This window comes from Lathyrus oleraceus, chromosome 2 (assembly GCF_024323335.1).
Source record: "Lathyrus oleraceus cultivar Zhongwan6 chromosome 2, CAAS_Psat_ZW6_1.0, whole genome shotgun sequence".
NCBI classification, from domain to species: domain Eukaryota; kingdom Viridiplantae; phylum Streptophyta; class Magnoliopsida; order Fabales; family Fabaceae; genus Lathyrus; species Lathyrus oleraceus.
The window spans coordinates 24,469,303-24,493,650 of NC_066580.1; the positions used below are offsets into that span (position 1 = coordinate 24,469,303).

The 24,348-nt window shown below is 35.6% G+C and overlaps 3 protein-coding genes and 1 pseudogene across 3 annotated transcripts; 2 read left to right on the top strand and 2 right to left on the bottom strand.

The window, feature by feature from the left end:
• The first annotated feature begins 5,233 nt into the window (after positions 1 to 5,233).
• Positions 5,234 to 9,606, top strand: LOC127117812 (polyamine oxidase 2). The gene is made up of 10 exons (XM_051047922.1): positions 5,234 to 5,676; positions 6,075 to 6,190; positions 6,819 to 6,907; positions 6,996 to 7,109; positions 7,269 to 7,356; positions 7,523 to 7,608; positions 7,704 to 7,806; positions 8,212 to 8,309; positions 8,393 to 8,822; positions 9,098 to 9,606. Exons 1-10 carry the CDS (start codon positions 5,637 to 5,639, stop codon positions 9,398 to 9,400), a joined length of 1,467 nt encoding a protein of 488 aa, XP_050903879.1. The 5' UTR covers positions 5,234 to 5,636; the 3' UTR covers positions 9,401 to 9,606.
• A 207-nt stretch (positions 9,607 to 9,813) lies between these two features.
• Positions 9,814 to 12,308, bottom strand: LOC127117811 (protein DETOXIFICATION 41). Its single transcript, XM_051047921.1, has 8 exons — positions 11,897 to 12,308; positions 11,264 to 11,808; positions 11,055 to 11,141; positions 10,912 to 10,968; positions 10,588 to 10,826; positions 10,374 to 10,492; positions 10,201 to 10,287; positions 9,814 to 10,109 (listed from the first exon to the last, which is right to left on the bottom strand). The coding sequence occupies exons 1-8, from the start codon at positions 12,203 to 12,205 to the stop codon at positions 10,038 to 10,040; spliced, it is 1,515 nt and encodes a 504-aa protein (XP_050903878.1). The 5' UTR covers positions 12,206 to 12,308; the 3' UTR covers positions 9,814 to 10,037.
• A 7,028-nt stretch (positions 12,309 to 19,336) lies between these two features.
• Positions 19,337 to 21,856, top strand: LOC127117814 (protein DETOXIFICATION 41). The gene is made up of 8 exons (XM_051047924.1): positions 19,337 to 19,773; positions 19,862 to 20,406; positions 20,529 to 20,615; positions 20,702 to 20,758; positions 20,844 to 21,082; positions 21,178 to 21,296; positions 21,383 to 21,469; positions 21,561 to 21,856. The coding sequence occupies exons 1-8, from the start codon at positions 19,465 to 19,467 to the stop codon at positions 21,630 to 21,632; spliced, it is 1,515 nt and encodes a 504-aa protein (XP_050903881.1). The 5' UTR covers positions 19,337 to 19,464; the 3' UTR covers positions 21,633 to 21,856.
• Positions 21,857 to 22,050: 194 nt separating this feature from the next.
• On the bottom strand, positions 22,051 to 24,343 carry LOC127117815 (polyamine oxidase 2-like; annotated as a pseudogene).
• Positions 24,344 to 24,348: the final 5 nt, after the last annotated feature.

The following is a 24,348-nucleotide window of genomic DNA, read 5'->3' on the forward strand; positions in this document are numbered from 1 at the left end:
AAGTTAGGTGGTGGGATGGGTGTGTAGTTATCTGGGGGGCGTAGGTATGATTGTTGTTGGGTTTGAGAAGGGTAGTTTGTAGGGTTTTGTGGTGTTTAATATGGGTAATTAGTTGGTGTTTGTTGTGTTTGTGTGTGGTAGTTTAATTGTTGGTATGAGGTGCGTTGTGTTTGGGTTTGATAGTTTGGTTGATGGTATTAGGTGTATTGTGTTTGTTGTTGGAAATGTTATGTATATTGAGTCTGTAGTTCATATTGGGTGGAAGTCGATGTTTGGGGGTTTGTTAATTGTGGTCATGGTGGAGTCGACATTTGTGATGCGGAACAGTGCTGACGGGGTCAATAAGTGGTTATTCTATTGACGCGTATTGTAATGAAAGATTTCAAAGCCAATTAAAATATTCTTCGGTTGGCTTCAATTCTCCCTGAAATGTTACCCCAGTCAAACACAATTGGTGTCGGTTTTCCCAAAGTTGTTGTTCATTTCTATTCAACGTTGTGTAGCTATAATTCCATGACTCTTGCATAGTCATGGTATGTTGTTCTTGGAGGCATTTAGAAGGATTGGGTATCTCTTGATAATACCCAAATTGCAATTTTATCCTATCCGATTGATGCATTTCAAAGATCCAAAAGCACAAGATAGGTGTTGTTGCACTCCAAATCAAATGGTCATCGTTCTCCAATGGGGGGTATCCAAGATATGGCCTCCATATAAACTATTAATGTATACAAAATATATGTTAGTGTACCATTTATTGTTTAAGTGATTTGAAATAAAAAAAGTAGAGAAACTAATATTACGTTGGTTGACGACATGTGATCGAACATGACACAGTAATCGTCAAGGTAATGGCGAGGATTTTTAGAGCAATTTTTTTTCTTGTTGGTCGAAGCCCATCTAAAAAAATTGACATTACATTGAAAAATTAACATATTGAAACACACAGATTAAAAATAATAGATTTACATGAATAAATTTAAACTTACATTGATGCATATGGGTGAGTTGGAACGACTGAACTAATTGGTGCTATAAATGGGAATCGTGTAAATCCCCATGTTTGTAGCAGAATAACACCCCCTACCATTAACATCAACGTTAACTGTTTTCCAAGAGAAAAATGGACGAGATCATTCAATGGAGGGAAACGATGGGGTCATATGACTATCAATCTTGCTGAATCAATGAACTCGATTTTAAAAGCCACACACAACCTACCTATTTCTGCTTTGGTAAAATCAACATATTATCGATTGGGCACACTGTTTGGGAAAAGAGGACATGCCTGAACTAAAATGTTGGGTTCTGGCCAACTGTATACTTATAACTGCATGAAAGGAATTGAGGATGAGATAATCAAATCAAATAGCCACGTGGTTATGCAATTTAATCGTCAGAGGTTCTGCTTCCTGGTCCAAGAAATTGTGCATCATAATGACGACAGGCCGACTACCCATTACAACGTCGACCTTAGGAATCTGACGTGTGAGTGTGGAAGATTCCAAACATTTCATGTCCCTTGATCACATGTTATTGCAACGTGTTCAAGCATAAGACAAGACTATTCTTTGTATATAGCTGATGTGTTCAAAGTTGTAAACGTATTTAAGGTCTACGAGGAGAGTTTCCTCGGGATCCCGACCGAAAAAACTTGGCCGCAATATGAAGGTGACACGCTTTGCCACAACGAGAGCATGCAGAGAAAAAAGATGTTAGACGATAGTACCGATCTAGAAGGGGGGTTGAATAAATCAATATTTGAAATTTAGCGCTTTTTAAAAATGTTTTCAACGGTTGCGAAAGCTCCCTAGATTACAACCGTCTAAACGACCCGTTAATGGAAAAATCGGATATGCGTGAAACCGAATGGAATAACTACGATAGATATAATCAACCACTATCTAAATCAATCGATTAACTACCACAATCCTTGATATCGTTACCTCTAATAATGCGTTAACACAATAAGAGAGCAAGTAAAATATTAATAGATTTGTGTGAGATTAATTTTATCGAACACTTGGTGAGCACTCCTCACCAAGTCTCAATTTCACTCAAATTGAATGTGTAGAATTTTACTCAGTTGCAATCAAAGTGATTGCACAAATTTATCGAACAGCTACTATGCACAACAATCAAGCGAGATTGATTTTACTATTAATTTCACACAAAATATAATTAATGCAGAATTTAAAGAATTAAGAGAAAGAGAGAACAACACCAGATTTGTTTAGGTAGTTCCCATTCCGTCCTCGCTTAGGGTACGTCTGCCCTCAATTCTAAATTTAGAATTGAGATATATTTATTATTAAGTTGCAAAGTTGATATAAGAGAAGAAATGATCACCACCAATCAACCCCTAGTGTTGTTGCAGATCATATTCGCTTCTCTCCCCTTGATTCGAGTTGAACCAAGTTCTTCAAGCGCTTCGAGCAAACCTCCGGTTACAGCTACCTTATTGCAAGAACTCCACGTTCTCCAAAACTTCAGCTCGACTGATTTCGATTGCAAGTCGCTTGAACTCTAAGCTTTCTTCACAATCCTCCCGTTACCATTACTTGTTTGACCGAACCCACCGTTCTTCAAACTTTTCGCTCGGCAGAATCTGGGAAGCAAATGTTAGTGCAAAAAAACCTCAATTCTTGGAGGACAAAACCCCAATGGTTTTATTCAATAAAAACCCACACAAAGCCTCAACCCAAACTAAGATTACACAATCCTATTTGGACGTTATCACCACAACAATGCACAATGATCAACAAAAATTGTTATGTGTATTTGTTGAGAAATGCAATAGAGAATGAAGATGAATAGCACTTTGGTGTATATCTTTCACTTTTCTTGTTAATTGTTAAAGAAGAGACTCTAGAATATTTATATGATGCATGGACCAAATAACAGACATAACATAATTGTTTTGCACAATTACACAGTAGAAAATTGAGTCCAAGCAGCAACCACTCGACCTGTTCAGACCCATGGCAAAATTATTCAAGTGAAGCAGGCGATGAGTCGACTCAAACAGGGGATGAGTCGACTCAAACAAAGTTTTTCCAGGGTTGAGTCGACCTATGACTCGACCTGTTCAGACTCGTGGCTACATGGTTCAAATGGAAATAGGCAATGAGTTGATGCAACATGTGGATGAGTCGACTCATTCAGTTTTCCCAAGATTGAGTCGACATGTGACTCGACCTGTTCAGACCCAAAAATTACGCTTTGAGTCATGAGTCGACTCACAATTCTTAAACTGCCAAAAATGAGTTTTAAGATGTATTTTGATCAATTTAAACCAATCTCTTATGAACCTAGGGTATTAATGATGATCAAGTGCATGATTCACATCTATGATATGCTCCTATATGCATGGACACGTTGAACTTATACTTTGAACATGTTAGAGGATGGATGTATTCTATGATATGATGACACCGTCTAAAGTACACGTTATGGGCGACTAGAAAGGTTTGACATTATTAAAATAAGAACCAGGCATCTTTGCCCTCACAAAAGAAAGGTTACCCAAACAGTTTGTCGGATTAGAACTGAAATGGACAACATTGAAAAAGAAAAAAAGAGGTGTGGTATTTGTCGAGAAATCAGACATATGCGCATAAAATGTCCAAACTGACCCTTCTACTTAGTTATGTCTGGAGTTTTAGTCTATTCAATCGTCGTTATATTTCGTGTATTTTCTTTTTCGACAACAACTTTTATTTAGAGCGTAACATTTCCGTCTACAACACATAAAAGGTGACAACATAATAACAACTTCAAATAAAGATAAAACACATCAAATATTCCAACACGTTATAACAACTAATCACTCCAACACCTTTTATCATATTATCATATTAAACGACAACAGCTAAAACAAGTGGATCTTCAACGCCTCGACTAACTTCTCAATTATGCGCAGAAAACATACAAGTAACATCCATATCATTTTCTACACGATCCCAATAATGCATGTATGTACCATCTGGGCTAGCATCCGTCAAAGTTATGTAAGGACAATAATATTAAATTTTTCTAACACGTCGAATCGGACCGCCCAACTGTCCAAAATTAGCGTTGATGGCATAAACCAATTATCTGAATTTCCATTATGGATTCAAACAAACCCTCGTGTGCTTATCTGTTTAAAAAAAACAATACAACACACAAACATGATTCACAAATATGTGGAACAATGGTTTAATACAACTAATATCTTCATATGTCTTAGCCACCTCTATTTATAGAAAATCTAATGGAATAAAAAAATAATATTATAACATTGTTTAGGCGGGAAAAAACTGTACCGAAAAATTATTTGTGTGGGAAAAAATATATTACACATTTAAGTACGAAATATATTATGAAATATTAAATATTAGCCACCTCTGTTTATATGAAATATTAATCTTTTTTATTTAATATTTAAAATTTATTAAAAATATTATGTAATAATTTATTTAATTTGTTAAAAAAAATATTCTTTTTTAGAATTATTCTTTTTTAATTAAAATTCATTTTTAAATTTTTTATTTAATTTGTTTAAAAAAATATTATGTAATTTTTTTTTAAAATTAAATTAAATTAAATATAATATTTTAATTAATATTTAATAATAATTTTAATCATTTAAAAATAATTCAGAAATTAAAAAACAAAAAAGCAAAAATAAAATACTTCATCCTAGATGGCGCACACCAACTGCACTTCTGGGATGTCCGCCATCTAAGACGGAGGGTGAAAATACTTAAAATATTAATAAAAAATGACAAAAAAAATGGCATTTGAGGATATTATTTTCACAAGGTGGCATTTTGGAAATAAAATTTCATGTAAGTGGCAATGAGGTCAAATACACAAGAAATTTATGTCATATAAATTTTTTACTTTTTAAATATAATTCAAATCAAATCAACCAAAAATACAAATTCAATATCTTGATAGAATCAATAAAGAATTCAATTCTTAAAACATAGAAAAAAAAACCTTAGCTCTTGAATACAATTACATATTTCTCCTCTCACTTTTTTCTTTCCAACCCTGTATGTTAAATGGGTCCCACGAAAATTGACATCCCAGTCGTAACTAGTCACGTCACTTAAAGTTCCAAATAATAACCAAACGAAATTACGGAAATACCCATAAAATACAACGCGTCTGTTTATCATATACATAGGCATATTCGTTATTAACCACAACCCCCAACTTTATATATAAACACACCACAACCACCAAAAAGAATTATTTATTTTCACTTTCCTCTCTCCGTTTTCTTTCTCCCTAAAAATCAAAAACCAAACACCGACCAAACCTACCCTAAACCAAACCCTTCTCCATTTTCCTCCGTTCCCAATTTTCTCCTCTCCTCGCTCCGATCTCCACTGTCAACAGCGAAATTCGCTTCGTTTCTTCGCCAATCGAGCTGAGAAGAGAGAAAAAAAGAGTGAATCGTTGTTGAGATTTCAACAAATTTAGCTGCATGAGCTGGTTTGGAAAACTGCGTTTATTCTCCAACCTCAATTCGTTTAACTTCGTTACTTCTTTGTTGATTTTTATTCTTCATTTCTCACCTCAATCAAATTCGAATTCTAATAGTAATCGTAATCTAATTAGTAATTTTGATTCTTCCTACAACTATGGAGTCACGAATTAAGATGAATCCCAATTCTCGCAAAGGTTTATTTTCTTTTCTCTCTATAATTTTTGTTGTTTTATTTCTTCTATCAATGTAGTAATTATGATATATTGCTTGGATTATAGATCTGGTGTTAGGATTGTGTGTAATTCAGATATAATTTCGATGCTTTTATTTTTAATTTTTTTGATGATTGTAATTTTTTTATTGTTTAAAAACGAGAATTGAGTTTGAAAACTGATATGACTTATTGGGTTGTTGTTATCATTTGCTAAGTGACGAGTGCAAAGAGTTGTGTTGGTGGTGTTTCTAATAGAGACGTGACGTGTTTTTGTGTCTAATAGAAACTTGTCTTTTGAACAAGTTTTGCTTCTATCTATGTGCTGCTTGTGTTTGTTTTTGACTTGTAGTTTTTTGTGTTGGTGTTCTGCTACTGTAGGTTTTTTCTATGCGAATTTTGACCAGCAGTCTGTGAGGTCGCCGTCTGTTATTGTCATAGGCGGTGGCATGGCCGGGATTGCTGCTGCCCGGGCACTTCATGATGCCTCTTTTCAGGTATTCAAACGAATAATGTAGTTAGCTATTTTCTTTTACTTAATCTCAGTTTATTAAGAGTTTACATGCCGTGCAAATATACAATGTTTGTTTTCTGAGTCTGGCTCTGGCTGCTCATATGGCTATAATTATTCCGTGTTTCTGTACGGCTTGTTGGTTATACCACTACCTTTATTGATTCCCTTGATTTACTCGGGAGGGTCCTATATTCAGTGAGGAATTAATACCTACTAATTGATGACATTTAGAACTAAATGTAACTTTATCTACTTATTGCAGTTGTTTTGTTTTGGCTCAATTTGTAGCTCATCTGTATTCTGTAGGTAAAAATAGTTGTATAAAAGCATTTTATGGTTCCTGGTGAGCTATCCTGGGTTAGACAACTTCAGTTGATTGCTTTGTTGGTTTAAAATTGGATTGGTATTGTACTTTCGTACAACAAAACCACACATTTGAGACAGATTGTCTTTTCCGTTTGGTGACAGATGAGCTAACATATAATTTCTTAATGAAGAGAGACTTCATCCCCTTTATTTACTATTTTATTTTGAACATATATACTTTTGTAGCTAATCTCCTCTTTATCTGTATTGAGAAGGGTTGTACTGAAGTTTACTACTTTTTTCAGGTTGTTCTTTTAGAATCCCGCGATAGAGTTGGTGGCAGGATACACACTGATTACTCATTTGGTTTTCCTGTTGACCTTGGTGCATCATGGTAAAAATTACACTCTTTTCGTCCTGATTTTTTTTCATGTTGAGCAACAATTTTGGTTTAGCATTGCAAGTGACTGACTATGATTCAGGTTGCATGGAGTTTGTAACGAGAATCCTTTGGCTCCGTTGATTGGGAGGCTGGGACTACCTCTTTACCGTACTTGTGAGGATAACTCTGTCCTTTATGATCATGATTTGGAAAGGTAAGTGCATTTCTTTTGTTGTTATATGCGAGTAGTTCTGAGCTTTTGTAATTAATTGAAGATTATATTGCATGCTTCAAAATTTTCTAGGGTCATCTTGAATAGTATGCATTATTGGGTATTTGATTTCTTAATTGAAGTTCATAATTTTTTTTACAGCTATGCACTCTTTGATATGGATGGAAATCAAGTTCCACAAGAGTTGGTTAAAGAAGTTGGTAAAATCTTTGAAACAATTTTGCAAGAGGTATGTCATTTGTTATTTCTATTTATTAGATTTATATGATGCGTTGTTTTTATAGAATTCAGATTTTCAGGAATACAAAATTTTCTAATTGAATGCACAAATGTTTGATTCAACTTTCTGTTTACTATGAACTTCTCATCTAACAATTGGCATTTTGTTAATGCAGACGGATAATGTAAGACAGGAACACAGTGAAGACATGTCCATTCAACGAGCACTTTCAATTGTTTTTGAAAGAAGGCCAGAACTCAGGTCATTATTGCCATTTAATTCAAATTCTTTCACCACCACTCTTTTTTGAAGCTCATCTTGTGTATATATAATTTGATTTTCACTGTTGGATGCAGGTTGGAGGGCCTTTCACACAAGGTGCTTCAATGGTATTTGTGCCGAATGGAGGGCTGGTTTGCCGCAGATTCTGATTCCATATCATTAAAATGTTGGGACCAGGTAATTGGAAGAAACCAAGTTCAACGTGTTTTGGTTCTAATATTTGTATCACCCATTTCAAGTTTCTATCATTGGAATTTGAATTGAAATGCATAAGTCATTTATAGGTGGTGGAGTGGACCGAGTATTCATGCATGGTTTTTTCATTTCAGCGCTTTGTTGTTGATTTGTTGTGCTAGACACATTATTGAAAGACACAATTGTTGAGTAGCAAGCTGTGAATTTTAGGTTAAATGTTAATGTAATGATGTAAGAATGCTAGATGTAAGGGATATAAAAATGAGATTAATAAGTGACTCCATATGGTTACATGACTCATAATATGTTGCACGTAACTTGTTAATTACTATGTGCATTAACATTTTTATTTATAACTTATCCTTGTCTCTATATATCTGCATACAGGAAGAATTGCTCCCTGGTGGTCATGGTCTTATGGTCAGAGGCTACTTGCCTGTTATACATACCCTAGCAAAGGGTCTTGACATTCGACTGGGACACAGGTAGATATTGGTTTGAAGTTTTGTTTTGGATGTCTTTGTCCCGTTTTGTTGGTTAGCTAAAGATAGATAGTACCTATTTTCAGGGTGACAAAGATAGATAGGCGATTTAATGGAGTAAAGGTGACTGCTGAAAATGGGAAGACATTTGTTGCTGATGCTGCTATCATTGCCGTACCCCTTGGAGTGCTGAAAGCAAACATCATAAAATTTGAGCCAAAGCTTCCAGAATGGAAAGAAGCTGCGATTGCTGATATTGGGGTCGGAGTTGAGAATAAAATAATATTACACTTTAAAAATGTATTTTGGCCCAATGTTGAGTTCCTGGGAGTTGTTGCCGATACATCTTATGGATGCAGCTACTTTCTTAATCTTCACAAAGCTGCTGATCACCCTGTTCTTGTTTACATGCCTGCTGGGCGGCTGGCCAAAGACATTGAGAAAATGTCTGATGAAGCAGCTGCCGACTTTGCTTTCACACAACTCAAGAAGATCCTTCCAGACGCCTCCCCACCGGTAACTATAATAGTTTTAATTATTTATTTAACTATTTTTTATTATGGAATAAAAGTAAGAGGTTCAAAGTGAGGGGATTGAAACAATTGATTTGAAAGATCATTACTAGCATTTTACTTTCTAATGCATGCCCTTTAGTTTAGAGGAGCAAAATCTTTAGAACCATGTTTTGCAGGCAACAATATCCTAAAAATTCATTCCATTTAATTCCCTTGCCTACATTCTCTAGTGATAGTTATATGACTGAATTAAGTGTGTTTGTTTCCTTCATGCAGATTCAATATCTCGTGTCGCACTGGGGTAAAGATATTAATTCACTAGGTTCCTATAGTTATGACGCAGTTGGGAAACCGCATGGTCTGTATGAGAGGTTGCGGGTTCCTGTAGATAACTTATTCTTTGCAGGGGAAGCAACGAGTGTACTATATACAGGGACCGTTCATGGTGCATTCTCTACTGGAACAATGGCTGCCGAAGACTGCAGAATGCGTGTCCTAGAAAGATACGGCGAGTTAGACATATTCCAGCCAGTGTTAGATGAGGGTTCAGCCATACCACTTCTGATATCTCGTTTTTGATCATTTGGATGCCTTGTGCTGCTGCCCCCTTATTATATTGTCTTTCCTCAATGTTGTTATGAATAATAGACTGGTCAATCTCTGTTTCTCTATAGTTTTGTGATTCCTAGAGGTTGCATAATATCATGAGGTGTTTGGAAAGACCATTTTTTGTGTAATAATTTGGAAACAACATTTAGTTATATATTCCACTATACATTTTGTAAGTTTGGTGTTTTCTCTGTTTAATCTCAATCGGTTTTTAGCCGCCGAACTTGAAATTTTGTTTCTCTGGAGACCAAATATTGTACTCTTTTTAATGCAAATTTTTATAGGATCTTGCTTGCAATATGGTTAGGGCACTCTAAGAATTCTTAGAAAAACATTTAAATTTCCAGTGAACTAAATAAACTGATATTGATAGGAATCCGAAGTAAGAGAAAAGAGAAAATAGTATTATTGATTGAAGGTGAAACTATTACAGAAGAAGATCCCTGTAATCCCAGAGCTAATGCTCCCAAATTCTAACAACCTACCATGCCATATCCAGCTTAGTTGAGTCCTATACATAGAACAAACCAAACCTATCCTTTTGTGCTGCTGCTGAAGTCTTGTTCCATGCCTGGCACAGAAAAGTTATACAGTAAGAGAAATGCCTCTATATGTTGGCAACCAGTTGATCCAAGGTATCTTCAGCAGACCTCTTGACACGAACAACAGCCTTTTCAACCTACAAACAACATCATAGATCGATTCACACCTTCCCACGCAACAAACATTAATTCAGAACATGAAATAGAAAAATCTTAAGTCTTGATTACCTCTGCAGTCCAATCTGTTCTTGCAGTCAGAATGATCAGTGTAACAGTCTGTATAAAAACTCCAAGGATCATTCCCCACCAGATGCCCTACAGAATCCAAGATTGCATTAACTCCATAACTTTGTACAAATTACAGAACTATATAATCAATGAGAGAACAGTTTTAAACTTACAGCTACTCCTAAAGATGTTTTAAAACCAAGAACACATCCAACAGTAAGACCAATAACATAGTAACATGCCAAGTTTACATAAGCCACTAAAGCTTGCCATCCACTTCCAATTGCAACCCCTGAAAACTTCCAACAGCAAACAAAAGGAGAAATCAGATTCAGAACTAGGAAAAACCGAAACCGGTGCATGTGCTTGTGCTTATAACTTTATTACCTGACAGTATAGGTTGAATGCCATTTAGTAGGACAGAAATGCAAAGCAATGGAGTCAAGGCAGATACTTCATCAATGACTTCAGCATCAGAAGTGAAAAGCTTGCTCAAACCAACCCGGAATATCAAAATAATCGCGGAAAGAGCTATGCTAATGAGGACGCTATTTCCATTCACTACATAGACAGAAAATTTTGCTACTCTCGGATGAGCTGCTCCTAGTTCATTGCTTATTCGCACGCTGCAATCATAAAAAACCCACTTTAACATGTTTGCGCGGAAGTTATTTAAACAAAAAACATCGTTTTCGGTCAATTGTCACTAACCTGGTTGCTGCACCTAGACCCAACATGACTTGCAAATCCCAGTTCCGGTAATACATACTGAAAATGAAAGTATCATGGTTAGATAGATAACATATTGGCAAAAATAATAAGAAACATTATTTTAAGAGAAATTGTTAACATACCAAATGGAAATAGAATCCAATGCCACTGTTGGATTAGAAAGCAACCCTGATATGAGTACTAGTCCTTGATTGTACCATATCTCCAAACTACAAAAACATACATTTCATATTATTAAAAATATGCCGAGATAAACTCGATAGGATTATGTTCAAACGAACATCTTAAACATGCTCAGAGCTATGTCGAGTGAAAGGAAGGATAGTCATACCATAACATGACAGCAGAAGCAACTGTTAGCTTGAAGTAAGGCCAAATTCCTACGAAAGCTCTCATAGTGAAACCCGTCCAAGTTTCTTGGCATTTCGGGCTAAGAATGATGTACAATCCATTTAACAAAACAAGCATCCACCAAGAAAAGCTGAGAGTAAGAGACGCCCCGAGAAGTCCATAGTCTAGAACATAAACAACTAGCCAGCTAAGAAGCACGTGAAGAACGAATACTCCAACCGCCATGTACGCCAGAGGGTTAACAATGTTTTGCGCTTGTAGAAACCTCTGCATTGGACAGCTCAATGCAAATGCATAGAGTTGAGGAATAAGTCCGCGCGCGAAAACTTGGCCTTGCAAGGCTATGCTCTCTACCTGTCCTATGAGTTTCAGAAAATCGCCAGAGAACCAATAGAGAAACGTGAGAATCACCGCTGCTCCCAAATGTAAAATGATCGCTCGTTGCAATGTGATGCACATTGCTGCATACTTTTTCGCTCCGTAAGCTTGTCCACACACAGTTTGCACCGCACTCGCCATTCCCAACTATTCAATATATCAATATATCAAAAAAAATCATAGTTAGGTGATAAAATACATAATAAGAGAATCATATTGATATTCGTATTCGTACCATAATTCCATACGCAAGACCTTGAATTCCGACATTAGCTATAGATGCACCAGCAAGCTCTAGTGAACCCAAATGTCCACTAAACACCAAAGTAGCAAAGCTTAGCATATAATTGAAAAGGTAAACAACAATAGAAGCACCAGAGAGGATCCATAGGAGCCTTGACTCCCAAGCAACAATTTTAAGCCACCATCTCAATCCAATAGGCCTATGTTCCAAGAATTCTTCTATAGCATCTGATGACAAATCTGCAATGTTTGAATGTGACTCAAGCCCCAACAACAACGGTTGGTATTCCCTAGAGCTCATGGTTATGTGCCTTACAACTTGTCTTGCTCTTTAAGGTTTCTCCAATCAAAATATTTATAGTCATTCACATTTACTATAGCTACCCTTCAACATTTTGTGGTTGGCAATGTGATATATGAGCATGATAGAAACATGAGAGAATTGAGAGAGTTTTACAATTAGGTATACTTATTGTGAAAGAGGGCCATGCGATCTAGGTGCATTAACTACATGTCAATGTCAATCTTCAATAGACTAAGCATTAGAGTTACAAGGGCCGCCAAGACCACACTTCAACTTTGTGACAAATCTATTTGTTATTTAGGGAAAAAGTGAACATGCCTTAATCAAAGCATACAAGTTTGTTTTTCCAATTGATTTCATACTAATAGATTTTATTTTTTATGAAGAAACTCTTACTATCTCAAATAAACCATTATTTCATAATAATAGATTTACCTCCCAAGTTGACCGAGAAGTACAATGATAGCAATGACAATTTTCTCCTCTAAACATGTGTCAAGCATGTTGAGCAACTGAGGAACAAGTTTGGAATCAGCTCTGTATTAGGAAAGGAAACCAAGGAATTAGGTTGAAGTCTTAAGATATCAACTACATGCTATTTCATAAGTGTGAGAAAAACACAATTTTCAACCATATAACAATGTAATCTTATATCTTGGTAACAAATCACTTATTCAAGCAAATGATATTGAACACAAAGAGAGACATTACAGTTGTGAACTAGAATTATGGCCAATTTTATATTGTTGAATTTTATTAATTTCTACATAACATCAATTCTTGAAACAGCTAATGTTACTTGTCATAAGAGGGTAAGTTATATCCTATGAAGCACGGACATCCCTAGGAGTAGGTGTGCGCAGTGCCCGACATGTGTCAGCATCCGACATTGACACTTTATGACACTCATACGACACGTGTCGGAAAAGTCAGACAATTGCCAATTTGCGTAGTGCGAAATTTTATTTTAAAATGAAAACAAAGTGGGCATTGCTACTAGTTGAACAATTTCTACAATCTAATTTTCTAATTACAATAATTAATTTCAAATTTGTGTGAGTCGATTTGGAAATCGGAAGCCAAAGTTTCGATTAATTAAGTTTGATTCATAGCTCATTATACAAAGTAATAATAGATAGTGATACTTATCAACCAGTCTCTGTGAGATCAACAATCTTTTATACTTAAACGAAACAGCATTGCACTTCAGGCCCTTGTTTTTTAGGATTTGGAATGGAAATGGGTACTTCAGTGATGCTAGGCAAAGATCCACTGAGTTATACAATTAATTGAGTTGCAATTTCCTTAATCTAGTTTTCTAAAATTTTGATATTCACTAATTAAGTTTGGATTTGAATCTTTACCTCGGCTATAAAGGTCTTGATTTCTGTCATAAAGACTTTACTAAGGAATACAATGAGTTATTTGCCATAAGTGAAATTTTTGGGTTTCTACAGTGAAATTAGGTGGTGCTTGAAGCCTTGGTTAAGCCTATTAATTTGATCCAAGAAAAGTTAGGGTAATTTCTCCTTTCTAAATTGTATGTGTTATTAAAGAGATGGTTGTTTTTGTTGTAGTTATGCACATAATTCATAACATATGGTTTGCGTAACATTTTTTTTAGGGTTATTAGAGTAAGGGTGTAGATAACCTTTTTCCCATACTTCAGTGCCACCAAGAGAAGATGTCCTTCTGTCTGACCATCTTCAAAGAGAGAAAAAGGCACTTGTCGAACATGTTAGTGTTCTTACTATTGAGCGGAATCAACTTTTTGGAGGAGCTCTAAAAATGAATGGTTTATTGATAGAAATGGGGAACGATATACAATATTTTAGGTATTCTCATTTATTCGATTAAAAGGTGTTGTTGTTGGCTCTAAAGATAAAGAAGAAGGATGTTGTCTTGACGTCTGCTCAGGCGACATTGGCGACATTATCCAAAACTGAGGCTTCCTTGGCGAGGCGACCCATGTATTAGATTCCTCCCGTGGGAAGGTAAATGAGTTAAAGGTGTTTTTGACTAAAACTCGAAAGATTTTGAAGAATTATCAAGATCACTTAAGGGTGATGTGCCTTGAAAACCTTGACTTATCCAAGGAGTATGTCAAGTCGGTGGAAGACAATTATTTTGTTCTACATGTTTCTTTTGAAAATGCACTAAGGAATGTGGATTTTTTCCATCCCGGGATTCAGATATCAAGGGAATAGATTTGTCTTGGAAAAGAGATAATGAACGAGAGTTCAGTCAATGTCGAGTCAGACTCATAGTGTTTTTTTATCGGGGTGCTCTTGTCAGATGTAACGCTTGTTAAATGAATTAATTTTCATAATTAATGTCTTTATTTCAGTTCTCTTTATTTATTTGATTGTCGTTATTTCTACATGTTATGTGTGTTGCTTATGTTGGACATTTGACTCCACACACAAGATGGGGGTGAGTTATGTGTTTCATAAAAACTTACGATTGAAAAAAAATTGGATCAAAACCAGAGTTTGAAAACATTTTATAAATTTTTTAGAGTTAACAACAGAAAAATAAAATCCATAAAATAAAGTGCGGAAAATAAAAGTTAAGGGAAGAGAGAAGACACCATAGGTTATAGAGGTTCAGTCAAATGAAAAGACATAATCATATCCCCAAGAATTATTCTTGAGAGTATATAATAAACTTAAGAGATTTTATTTGGTTGAACTCTTGAACCCCATTATACAAGAAAAATAAAGATTGTGGCTAGCTTTCAACCAAACAGTAAATACGAGAGAGAAGCAGTGAGTCTTCCTTCCAAACGATGGATCAAAGCGATTAGTCTCATTTCCACAAGAAATTTAGAGTGGTTGTTAGTCTTGAGCCTTCAAACAAAGATTTTATTACGGGCTGATCTTGAACCTGAGAGAACTTTTAGGGCTGAACTCACGAACCTAAACTTGGTTTTATATCAGACTGATCAAGAACCTATGAGATTTTTCCACCAGGCAGATCTCAAAATGAAACAAGCTTTTATCATAGGATGAGCTTGAACTGGAACTTGGTTTTATCATGGTCTAACCAAGAACTATGAAAGCTTTTGAGTAGGTTGGACTTTTGAACCTAAACGGAGACTTGATCACACAATCCCCAAACCAAAGCTTTTTAAGGGTTTAGCTTCGAACCCAAACAATACCTAAATGAATAAGTTGTTCAACCAAGGTAAAAACAAAAATTCTCTTGGTGAACTTTTACAATTTTACCCTTATAGAATTACAACTTTCTCACTCACAAAATGACTTTCTCAAAAAACACTCAGGCTAAAATTTTAGTGAGAGAAAGTAAGCAAAAAAAATGGAGAGAAAGTGAGAAGTGAAAAATTAAATCACGTTTTCTAGATGTTGAAATATGTGGGAAGGGTCCTCTTTTTATAGGCAGAGGTCGTACAAAAAAGGAAAAGTTTTAAGGCCATAAATGATAAGTCAATCAATTGACATCATGCACCAATTGATTGGTAAGCCTAAATTAATAAATTCATAACCTCAAAAAGGAAATGAAAGATATTTAGTCATTGTCCTAATCTCTTAGGGCATATTTTTTAACTTATCCAATCGATTGATTTAAGGTGTCAATCGATTGGAAAAGACGAAAATTTCCCCAGAGTTTTTCAGATATCTTCCAACTCATTTGGCATGATTTAATGGTATTTTTGAAAGTATTTTCTTGATAAAAGTAAGTTTAAAAATGTGTACGTGTGTGTGATCGTGTGTGTGTGCGCGCGCGCGTGCACGCGCATGTTTCTGTGTGTGTGTGTTATTGGTCGTATACTTTGTAAGAAAGCCCTAATGCTTATAGAATATATATATATATATATATATATATATATATATATATATATATATATATATATATATATATATATATATATATATATATATATATATATATATTCACTCAAATCTTTAGGTTGTTCTTTCACATACTTTAAGTCTTGTCAGATGTTTCTATATTGTGAACACTTGCTTGAGTTCACTTGAGATGTGACTTGAGTTATAATCCATTTGGTTGCCATCATTGGAGATTCAAGTGCATCAAACCCTAATGTTCTAGTTTACATCTTTAACTGCTTTAAATTTGACTTTAGTCGTTGCCATCAAGGACTAGTTATCATTATCAAAAGCATGTTTTTCTTTAATGGAACTTCCTTGATAGTAACCTGATAAACAAGGTTCCACAACTTAAACTCTCAAGTTCGCTTCTATGGGAATTGGCAGATAACTTAGTTTGTGCTCAGAAGTTTTATTGGACGTTTTTTAGGAGAACGCCCAGAGAAGGGCTTGCTCCGTTTTCCCTGGCCCCGAGTTTATACTTTGTTCTAGGACGACATTACGGTGATTAACCTCTCGCACTTTATAGATGCTAGCTACCAATAGAGGAGTGTGTGAGCCTTGAACACCACTCTGTTTCATGGCCAGCTGTCTTTATCTTTGTGACTTTGACAACATAGTTTTTATTGCATTAGTCATACATTTGTGGTGTTTATGACATCACCCGTTAGTCATGTGTATCCTTTTTTATCATAAAGAAGAAAATTAGGTGAATTTTTTTTATTTATTGTCACGTAATAAATATTACATAGTGATATAGAGTAGATTTTACACATGTGAAATAGAGATATTTAACCAAATGACTATGTCGTTACTTATTGATCTACAAGGATCTTAGTACCGTATATCATGATCGTCTTTAGTCTTTATTCACATTAGCTCCTGCACTTATCAATTTAAAATGATTTATGGCATACATGGTGGGTGCTCCGGTTCTTTCCTTAGGTAGAAGACCATCATCTCTCCCAATTGTTATCTAAGAGGGGATGTGTTGACCTCCATTATGTAAATGAGAATACTTTATTTTGTCGGTCTTGGCGGATTCCCTCGTCGGATAGAGTTTTTTTATTTTGACTTCCATGATGTTGTTATTTGCATAATCTTGTAGAATTTCCTCCCTTGATGTTTTCAATGGAGTATAAGAAGAGAACCTGGCTCGAAGCCCTGTGTCTCAATCGTCCCGACAATGGTTGTTGTCTCTCCCCAATTGTCGGCTGCTTCCATGGTTTCTTGCTCCCCAGCATTTCTCTACCTCTTTGGCTATGAGTTATTCTTCATAACTGTTGTAGAGTTAAGCCTAGTCAAGATACCGTTTAAATCATCAGCCCTTTCTAGCTCAAACTTCTCACGGAATATGCACATTGATCTGAATTCCTTTTTAAATATCCAACAATTTAATCCATCATTTGTTCCCCTCACTTATACTACTACTTTAATAAACCTATCAATGTACTCTCGTATAGTCTCTTTTTTCTTCTATTGATTTCCACTGAGTACAAATGCCTTAGTGGTTGTTGCTTTTGAGTAGTGAATTGATCAACAAAAGATTCACACAGTTCCTTCTATGAGTTTATGCTTTCGTCAAGAAGGGCCTTGAACCACATCACCGCATCTCCTTTGAGGTCTAGCCTTTGAGTGGTTGTTGAAAAGATTGGAAGATTGTGAGGGTTTGGAATGTGCTTTGGCCGATCATCAGAGGAACTGGATTTAGTGGTGTAGAAGAGGAAGGAGAAGTCACCAGGATTGGATCGTCTTCAACCATAGGAGGAAGCAGAGTCTCCTTCGTGAGATCAGAAATATTGACTATTGCGGTGGGAGTGTTGCATTGAACGATTGATCGAGTAGTTTGCAATGTTGCTATCATTTTACGAGCTTGGCCAGTGGTTTGTGAAGGAAAGAGATCGGTGATCCGTACGGGAAATGGATGTTTTCCGTACAACGGTGAAGAAATAGTGGTTTCTCATGGAATTTCACAAAAGTCAGATGTCAGATTCCCACATAAGACACCATAGTAAGAGAGTTCAAATTCAAATCGATCCAAATAAAAACTGCAAGTCAATAAAAAAAACAATAAAAAATAAAAAATTATTGGATGTGTTTGGATGTCATTTTAACAGCTCGATTCAGATCGGAGTTCAGATTATTGTATATTTTTTATATGATATTGTTGTATTAATTTATTATTAGATGATATTTATTTTTCTAAATACTATTTATTCTTTTAATTTAATATACTTATTTTTATTATTTCATATATTATATATTATATCAAAGTTACTATTTATTAGTGTTTTATAATATTAATTAATTTGTAATTTGGATATCTAAAAAATCAATCCAAATCACACCGCGTGAAATTCGATCGGATCGAATCAGAATTTTTGTATCAATCATCTAAAATCAAACCGAATCACAAATAAATTTATTTTTGAATGAGATGATATTTTGCTTTAAAATCGATCCAAACCGCACTGTGAACACCTGGAGTTAAATGTGAGAACCCTTTGATTAAATTTGATGGTGTGCATTCATCTGAGGATAAAGGTTGGGTGTTAGCTTCTTGATTACGGGACCCCTCAATCTTCAGCAATTCAGTATACGTGCCTTTAGATCGGACCACCTATTTCTAGACCTATGACAAGTTCGAAACAATATTATTTTGGATAAAAAATTATATCAAATTCTAAGTTATTTTACAATACTAAATAAACCATTAATGGTATTTTATATATATATATCTTTGAAAACTCGTCAATAGTTGCTTATATTTTGATAAACATCAAACTTTTTTACATAATTATCTTCAACTTAATTTATCATGACTTTGGTTTGGTGCCATTTAATAGTCTCAAGCCTCTAAAAGGAGTATTAAATATTACTTTCATCAATTTATACATCAATAAAAACAATCTATTATTCTAGAACACATACTCATTAACAAAACACAACTCATTTAAATTTTAGCAACAATAATACCTTTACATAATACAAATGTTCATAATAGATTCCAACATTCTTAACTGTGTGTCTAAGAAATCCATGTGACAGACACTTCTGTACCCCAAAACAATGACCCACCTAAAAGTCTTGTTCATATATCTAAAGGTCACTACCACAAGTCACTTTCAACAAGTTAGATTCCATGAGAGAGAGACCAAAAAGGTTTGTGTGAGAGAATGAAGTGTCCCATCTTTTAAATTCAAGTGAACTTGTGTTGTTAGAAATCATGATTGCTAGAAAAAAGGGTAGGTAGTAATTGAATAATAAAACAGCAACAAAAAATCAATGCTTTTTCACATTGCCAACAACAAAATGTTGAAGGGTAGCTATAGTAAATGTGAATGACTATAAATATTTTGATTGGAGAAACCTTAAAGAGCAAGACAAGTTGTAAGGCACATAACCATGAGCTCTAGGGAATACCAACCGTTGTTGTTGGGGCTTGAGTCACATTCAAACATTGCAGATTTGTCATCAGATGCTATAGAAGAATTCTTGGAACATAGGCCTATTGGATTGAGATGGTGGCTTAAAATTGTTGCTTGGGAGTCAAGGCTCCTATGGATCCTCTCTGGTGCTTCTATTGTTGTTTACCTTTTCAATTATATGCTAAGCTTTGCTACTTTGGTGTTTAGTGGACATTTGGGTTCACTAGAGCTTGCTGGTGCATCTATAGCTAATGTCGGAATTCAAGGTCTTGCGTATGGAATTATGGTACGAATACGAATATCAATATGATTCTCTTATTATGTATTTTATCACCTAACTATCATTTTTTTCGATATATTGATATATTGAATAGTTGGGAATGGCGAGTGCGGTGCAAACTGTGTGTGGACAAGCTTACGGAGCGAAAAAGTATGCAGCAATGTGCATCACATTGCAACGAGCGATTATTTTACATTTGGGAGCAGCGGTGATTCTCACGTTTCTCTATTGGTTCTCTGGCGATTTTCTGAAACTCATAGGACAGGTAGAGAGCATAGCCTTGCAAGGCCAAGTTTTCGCGCGCGGTCTTATTCCTCAACTGTATGCATTTGCATTGAGCTGTCCAATGCAGAGATTTCTACAAGCGCAGAACATTGTTAACCCTCTGGCGTACATGGCGGTTGGAGTATTCGTTCTTCACGTGCTTCTTAGCTGGCTAGTTGTTTATGTTCTAGACTATGGACTTCTCGGGGCGTCTCTTACTCTCAGCTTTTCTTGGTGGATGCTTGTTTTGTTAAATGGATTGTACATCATTCTTAGCCCGAAATGCCGAGAAACTTGGACGGGTTTCACTACGAGAGCTTTTGTAGGAATTTGGCCTTACTTCAAGCTAACAGTTGCTTCTGCTGTCATGTTATGGTATGACTATCTTTCCTTTCACTCGACATAGCTCTGAGCATGTTTAAGATGTTCGTCCGAACATGATCCTATCGAGTTTATCTCGGTATATTTTTAATAATACGAAATGTATCTGATTGTAGCTTGGAGATATGGTACAATCAAGGACTAGTACTCATATCAGGGTTGCTTTCTAATCCAACAGTGGCATTGGATTCTATTTCCATTTGGTATGTTAACAATTTCTCTTAGAATAATGTTTCTTATTATTTTTGCCAATATGTTATCTATCTAACCATGATACTTGCATTTTCAGTATGAATTACATGAACTGGGATTTGCAAGTTATGTTGGGTCTAGGTGCAGCAACCAGGTTAGTGACAATTGACCGAAAACGATGTTTTTTGTTTAAATAACTTCCGCGCAAACATGTTAAAGTGGGTTTTTTATGATTGCAGCGTGCGAATAAGCAATGAACTAGGAGCAGCTCATCCGAGAGTAGCAAAATTTTCTGTCTATGTAGTGAATGGAAATAGCGTCCTCATTAGCATAGCTCTTTCCGCGATTATTTTGATATTCCGGGTTGGTTTGAGCAAGCTTTTCACTTCTGATGCTGAAGTCATTGATGAAGTATCTGCCTTGACTCCATTGCTTTGCATTTCTGTCCTACTAAATGGCATTCAACCTATACTGTCAGGTAATAAAGATATAAGCACAAGCACATGCACCGGTTTCGGTTTTTCCTAGTTCTGAATCTGATTTCTCCTTTTGTTTGCTGTTGGAAATTTTCAGGGGTTGCAATTGGAAGTGGATGGCAAGCTTTAGTGGCTTATGTAAACTTGGCATGTTACTATGTTATTGGTCTTACTGTTGGATGTGTTCTTGGTTTTAAAACTTCTTTAGGAGTAGCTGTAAGTTTAAAACTGTTCTCTCATTGATTATATAGTTCTGTAATTTGTACAAAGTTATGGAGTTAATGCAATCTTGGATTCTGTAGGGCATCTGGTGGGGAATGATCCTTGGAGTTTTTATACAGACTGTTACACTGATCATTCTGACGGCAAGAACAGATTGGACTGCAGAGGTAATCAAGACTTAAGATTTTTCTATTTCATGTTCTGAATTAATGTTTGTTGCGTGGGAAGGTGTGAATCGATCTATGATGTTGTTTGTAGGTTGAAAAGGCTGTTGTTCGTGTCAAGAGGTCTGCTGAAGATACCTTGGATCAACTGGTTGCCAACATATAGAGGCATTTCTCTTACTGTATAACTTTTCTGTGCCAGGCATGGAACAAGACTTTAGCAGCAGCACAAAAGGATAGGTTTGGTTTGTTCTACGTATAGGACTCAACTAAGCTGGATATGGCATGGTAGGTTGTTAGAATTTGGGAGCATTAGCTCTGGGATTACAGGGATCTTCTTCTGTAATAGTTTCACCTTCAATCAATAATACTATTTTCTCTTTTCTCTTACTTTGGATTCCTATCAATATCACTGGAAATTTAAATGTTTTTCTAAGAATTCTTAGAGTGCCCTAACCAATATTGCAAGCAAGATCCTATAAAAATTTGCATTAAAAAGAGTACAATACTCAGTCTCCAGAAAAACAAAATTTCAAGTTCGGCGGCTAAAAACCGATCGAGATTAAACAGAGAAAACACCAAAGTTACAAAATGTATAGTGGAATATATAACTAAATGTTGTTTCCAAATTATTACCCAAAAAATGGTCTTTCCAAACACCTCATGATATTATGCAACCTCTAGGAATCACAAAACTATAGAGAAACAGAGATTGACCAGTCTATTATTCAAAACAACATTGAGGAAAGACAATATAATAAGGGGGCAGCAGCACAAGGCATCCAAATGATCAAAAACGAGATATCAGAAGTGGTATGGCTGAACCCTCATCTAACACTGGCTGGAATATGTCTAACTCGCCGTATCTTTCTAGGACACGCATTCTGCAGTCTTCGGCAGCCATTGTTCCAGTAGAGAATGCACCATGAACGGTCCCTGTATATAATACACTCGTTGCTTCCCCTGCAAAGAATAAGTTATCCACAGGAACCCGCAACCTCTCATACAGACCATGCGGTTTCCCAACTGCGTCATAACTATAGGAACCTAGTGAATTAATATCTTTACCCCAGTGCGACACGAGATATTGAATCTGCATGAAGGAAACAAACACACTTAATTCAGTCATATAACTATCACTAGAGAATGTAGGCAAGGGAATTAAATGGAATAAATTTTTAGGATATTGTTGCCTGCAAAACATGGTTCTAAAGATTTTGCTCCTCTAAACTAAAGGGCATGCATTAGAAAGTAAAATGCTAGTAATGATCTTTCAAATCAATTGTTTCAATCCACTCACTTTGAACCTCTTACTTTTATTCCATAATAAAAAATAGTTAAATAAATAATTAAAACTATTATAGTTACCGGTGGGGAGGCGTCTGGAAGGATCTTCTTGAGTTGCGTGAAAGCAAAGTCGGCAGCTGCTTCATCAGACATTTTCTCAATGTCTTTGGCCAGCCGCCCAGCAGGCATGTAAACAAGAACAGGGTGATCAGCAGCTTTGTGAAGATTAAGAAAGTTGCTGCATCCATAAGATGTATCGGCAACAACTCCCAGGAACTCAACATTGGGCCAAAATACATTTTTAAAGTGTAATATTATTTTATTCTCAACTCCAACCCCAATATCAGCAACCGCAGCTTCTTTCCGTTCTGGAAGCTTTGGCTCAAATTTTATGATGTTTGCTTTCAGCACTCCAAGGGGTACGGCAATGATAGCAGCATCAGCAACAAATGTTTTCCCATTTTCAGCAGTCACCTTTACTCCATTAAATCGCCTATCTATCTTTGTCACCCTGAAAATAGGTACTATCTATCTTTAGCTAACCAACAAAACGGGACAAAGACATCCAAAACAAAACTTCAAACCAATATCTACCTGTGTCCCAGTCGAATGTCAAGACCCTTTGCTAGGGTATGCATAACAGGCAAGTAGCCCCTGACCATAAGACCATGACCACCAGGGAGCAATTCTTCCTGTATGCAGATATATAGAGACAAGGATAAGTTATAAATAAAAATGTTAATGCACATAGTAATTAACAAGTTAGGTACAACATATTATGAGTAATGTAACCATATGGAGTCACTTATTAATCTCATTTTTATATCCCTTACATCTAGCATTCTTACATCATTACATTAACATTTAACCTAAAATTCATAGCTTTCCAAATCATGATCATAAAGGACAGAGTTATCCTCACAAGTACGGTAAAGAGGTAGTCCCAGCCTCCCAATCAACGGAGCCAAAGGATTCTCATTACAAACTCCATGCAACCTGAATCATAGTCAGTCACTTGCAATGCTAAACCAAAAGTGTTGCTCAACATGAAGAAAAAAAAATCAGGACAAGAGTATAATTTTTACCATGATGCACCAAGGTCAACAGGAAAACCAAATGAGTAATCAGTGTGAATCCTGCCGCCAACTCTATCGCGGGATTCTAAAAGAACAACCTGAAAAAAGTAGTAACCTTCAGTACAATCCTTCTCAATACAAATAAATAGGAGATTAGCTGCAAAAGTATATATGTTAAAAATAAAATAGTAAATAAAGGGGATGATGTCTCTCTTCTTTAACAAATTAAATGTTAGTTCATCTGTAGCAAAAACAACTAAAACATTATATACATGTGAAAATAATTCATCAGTGAAACCAACCTTTGTTTGGCCTTGTATACTTCCTGAAACAGGCAAAAAGGATGCATCCAGTACATCAAAGCGATGTAGAATCTGCACAAAATGAGAAATATGTGCATCTACTTCTCTGTTGGTTGAAGCAGCAGCCTGTAAAACAGTGGCCATGGTACCAACACAGAAAATGGCGATGAATTATTCGAATCACCAATATTTTTCAGGTTTGCACATTAAAGAGCCA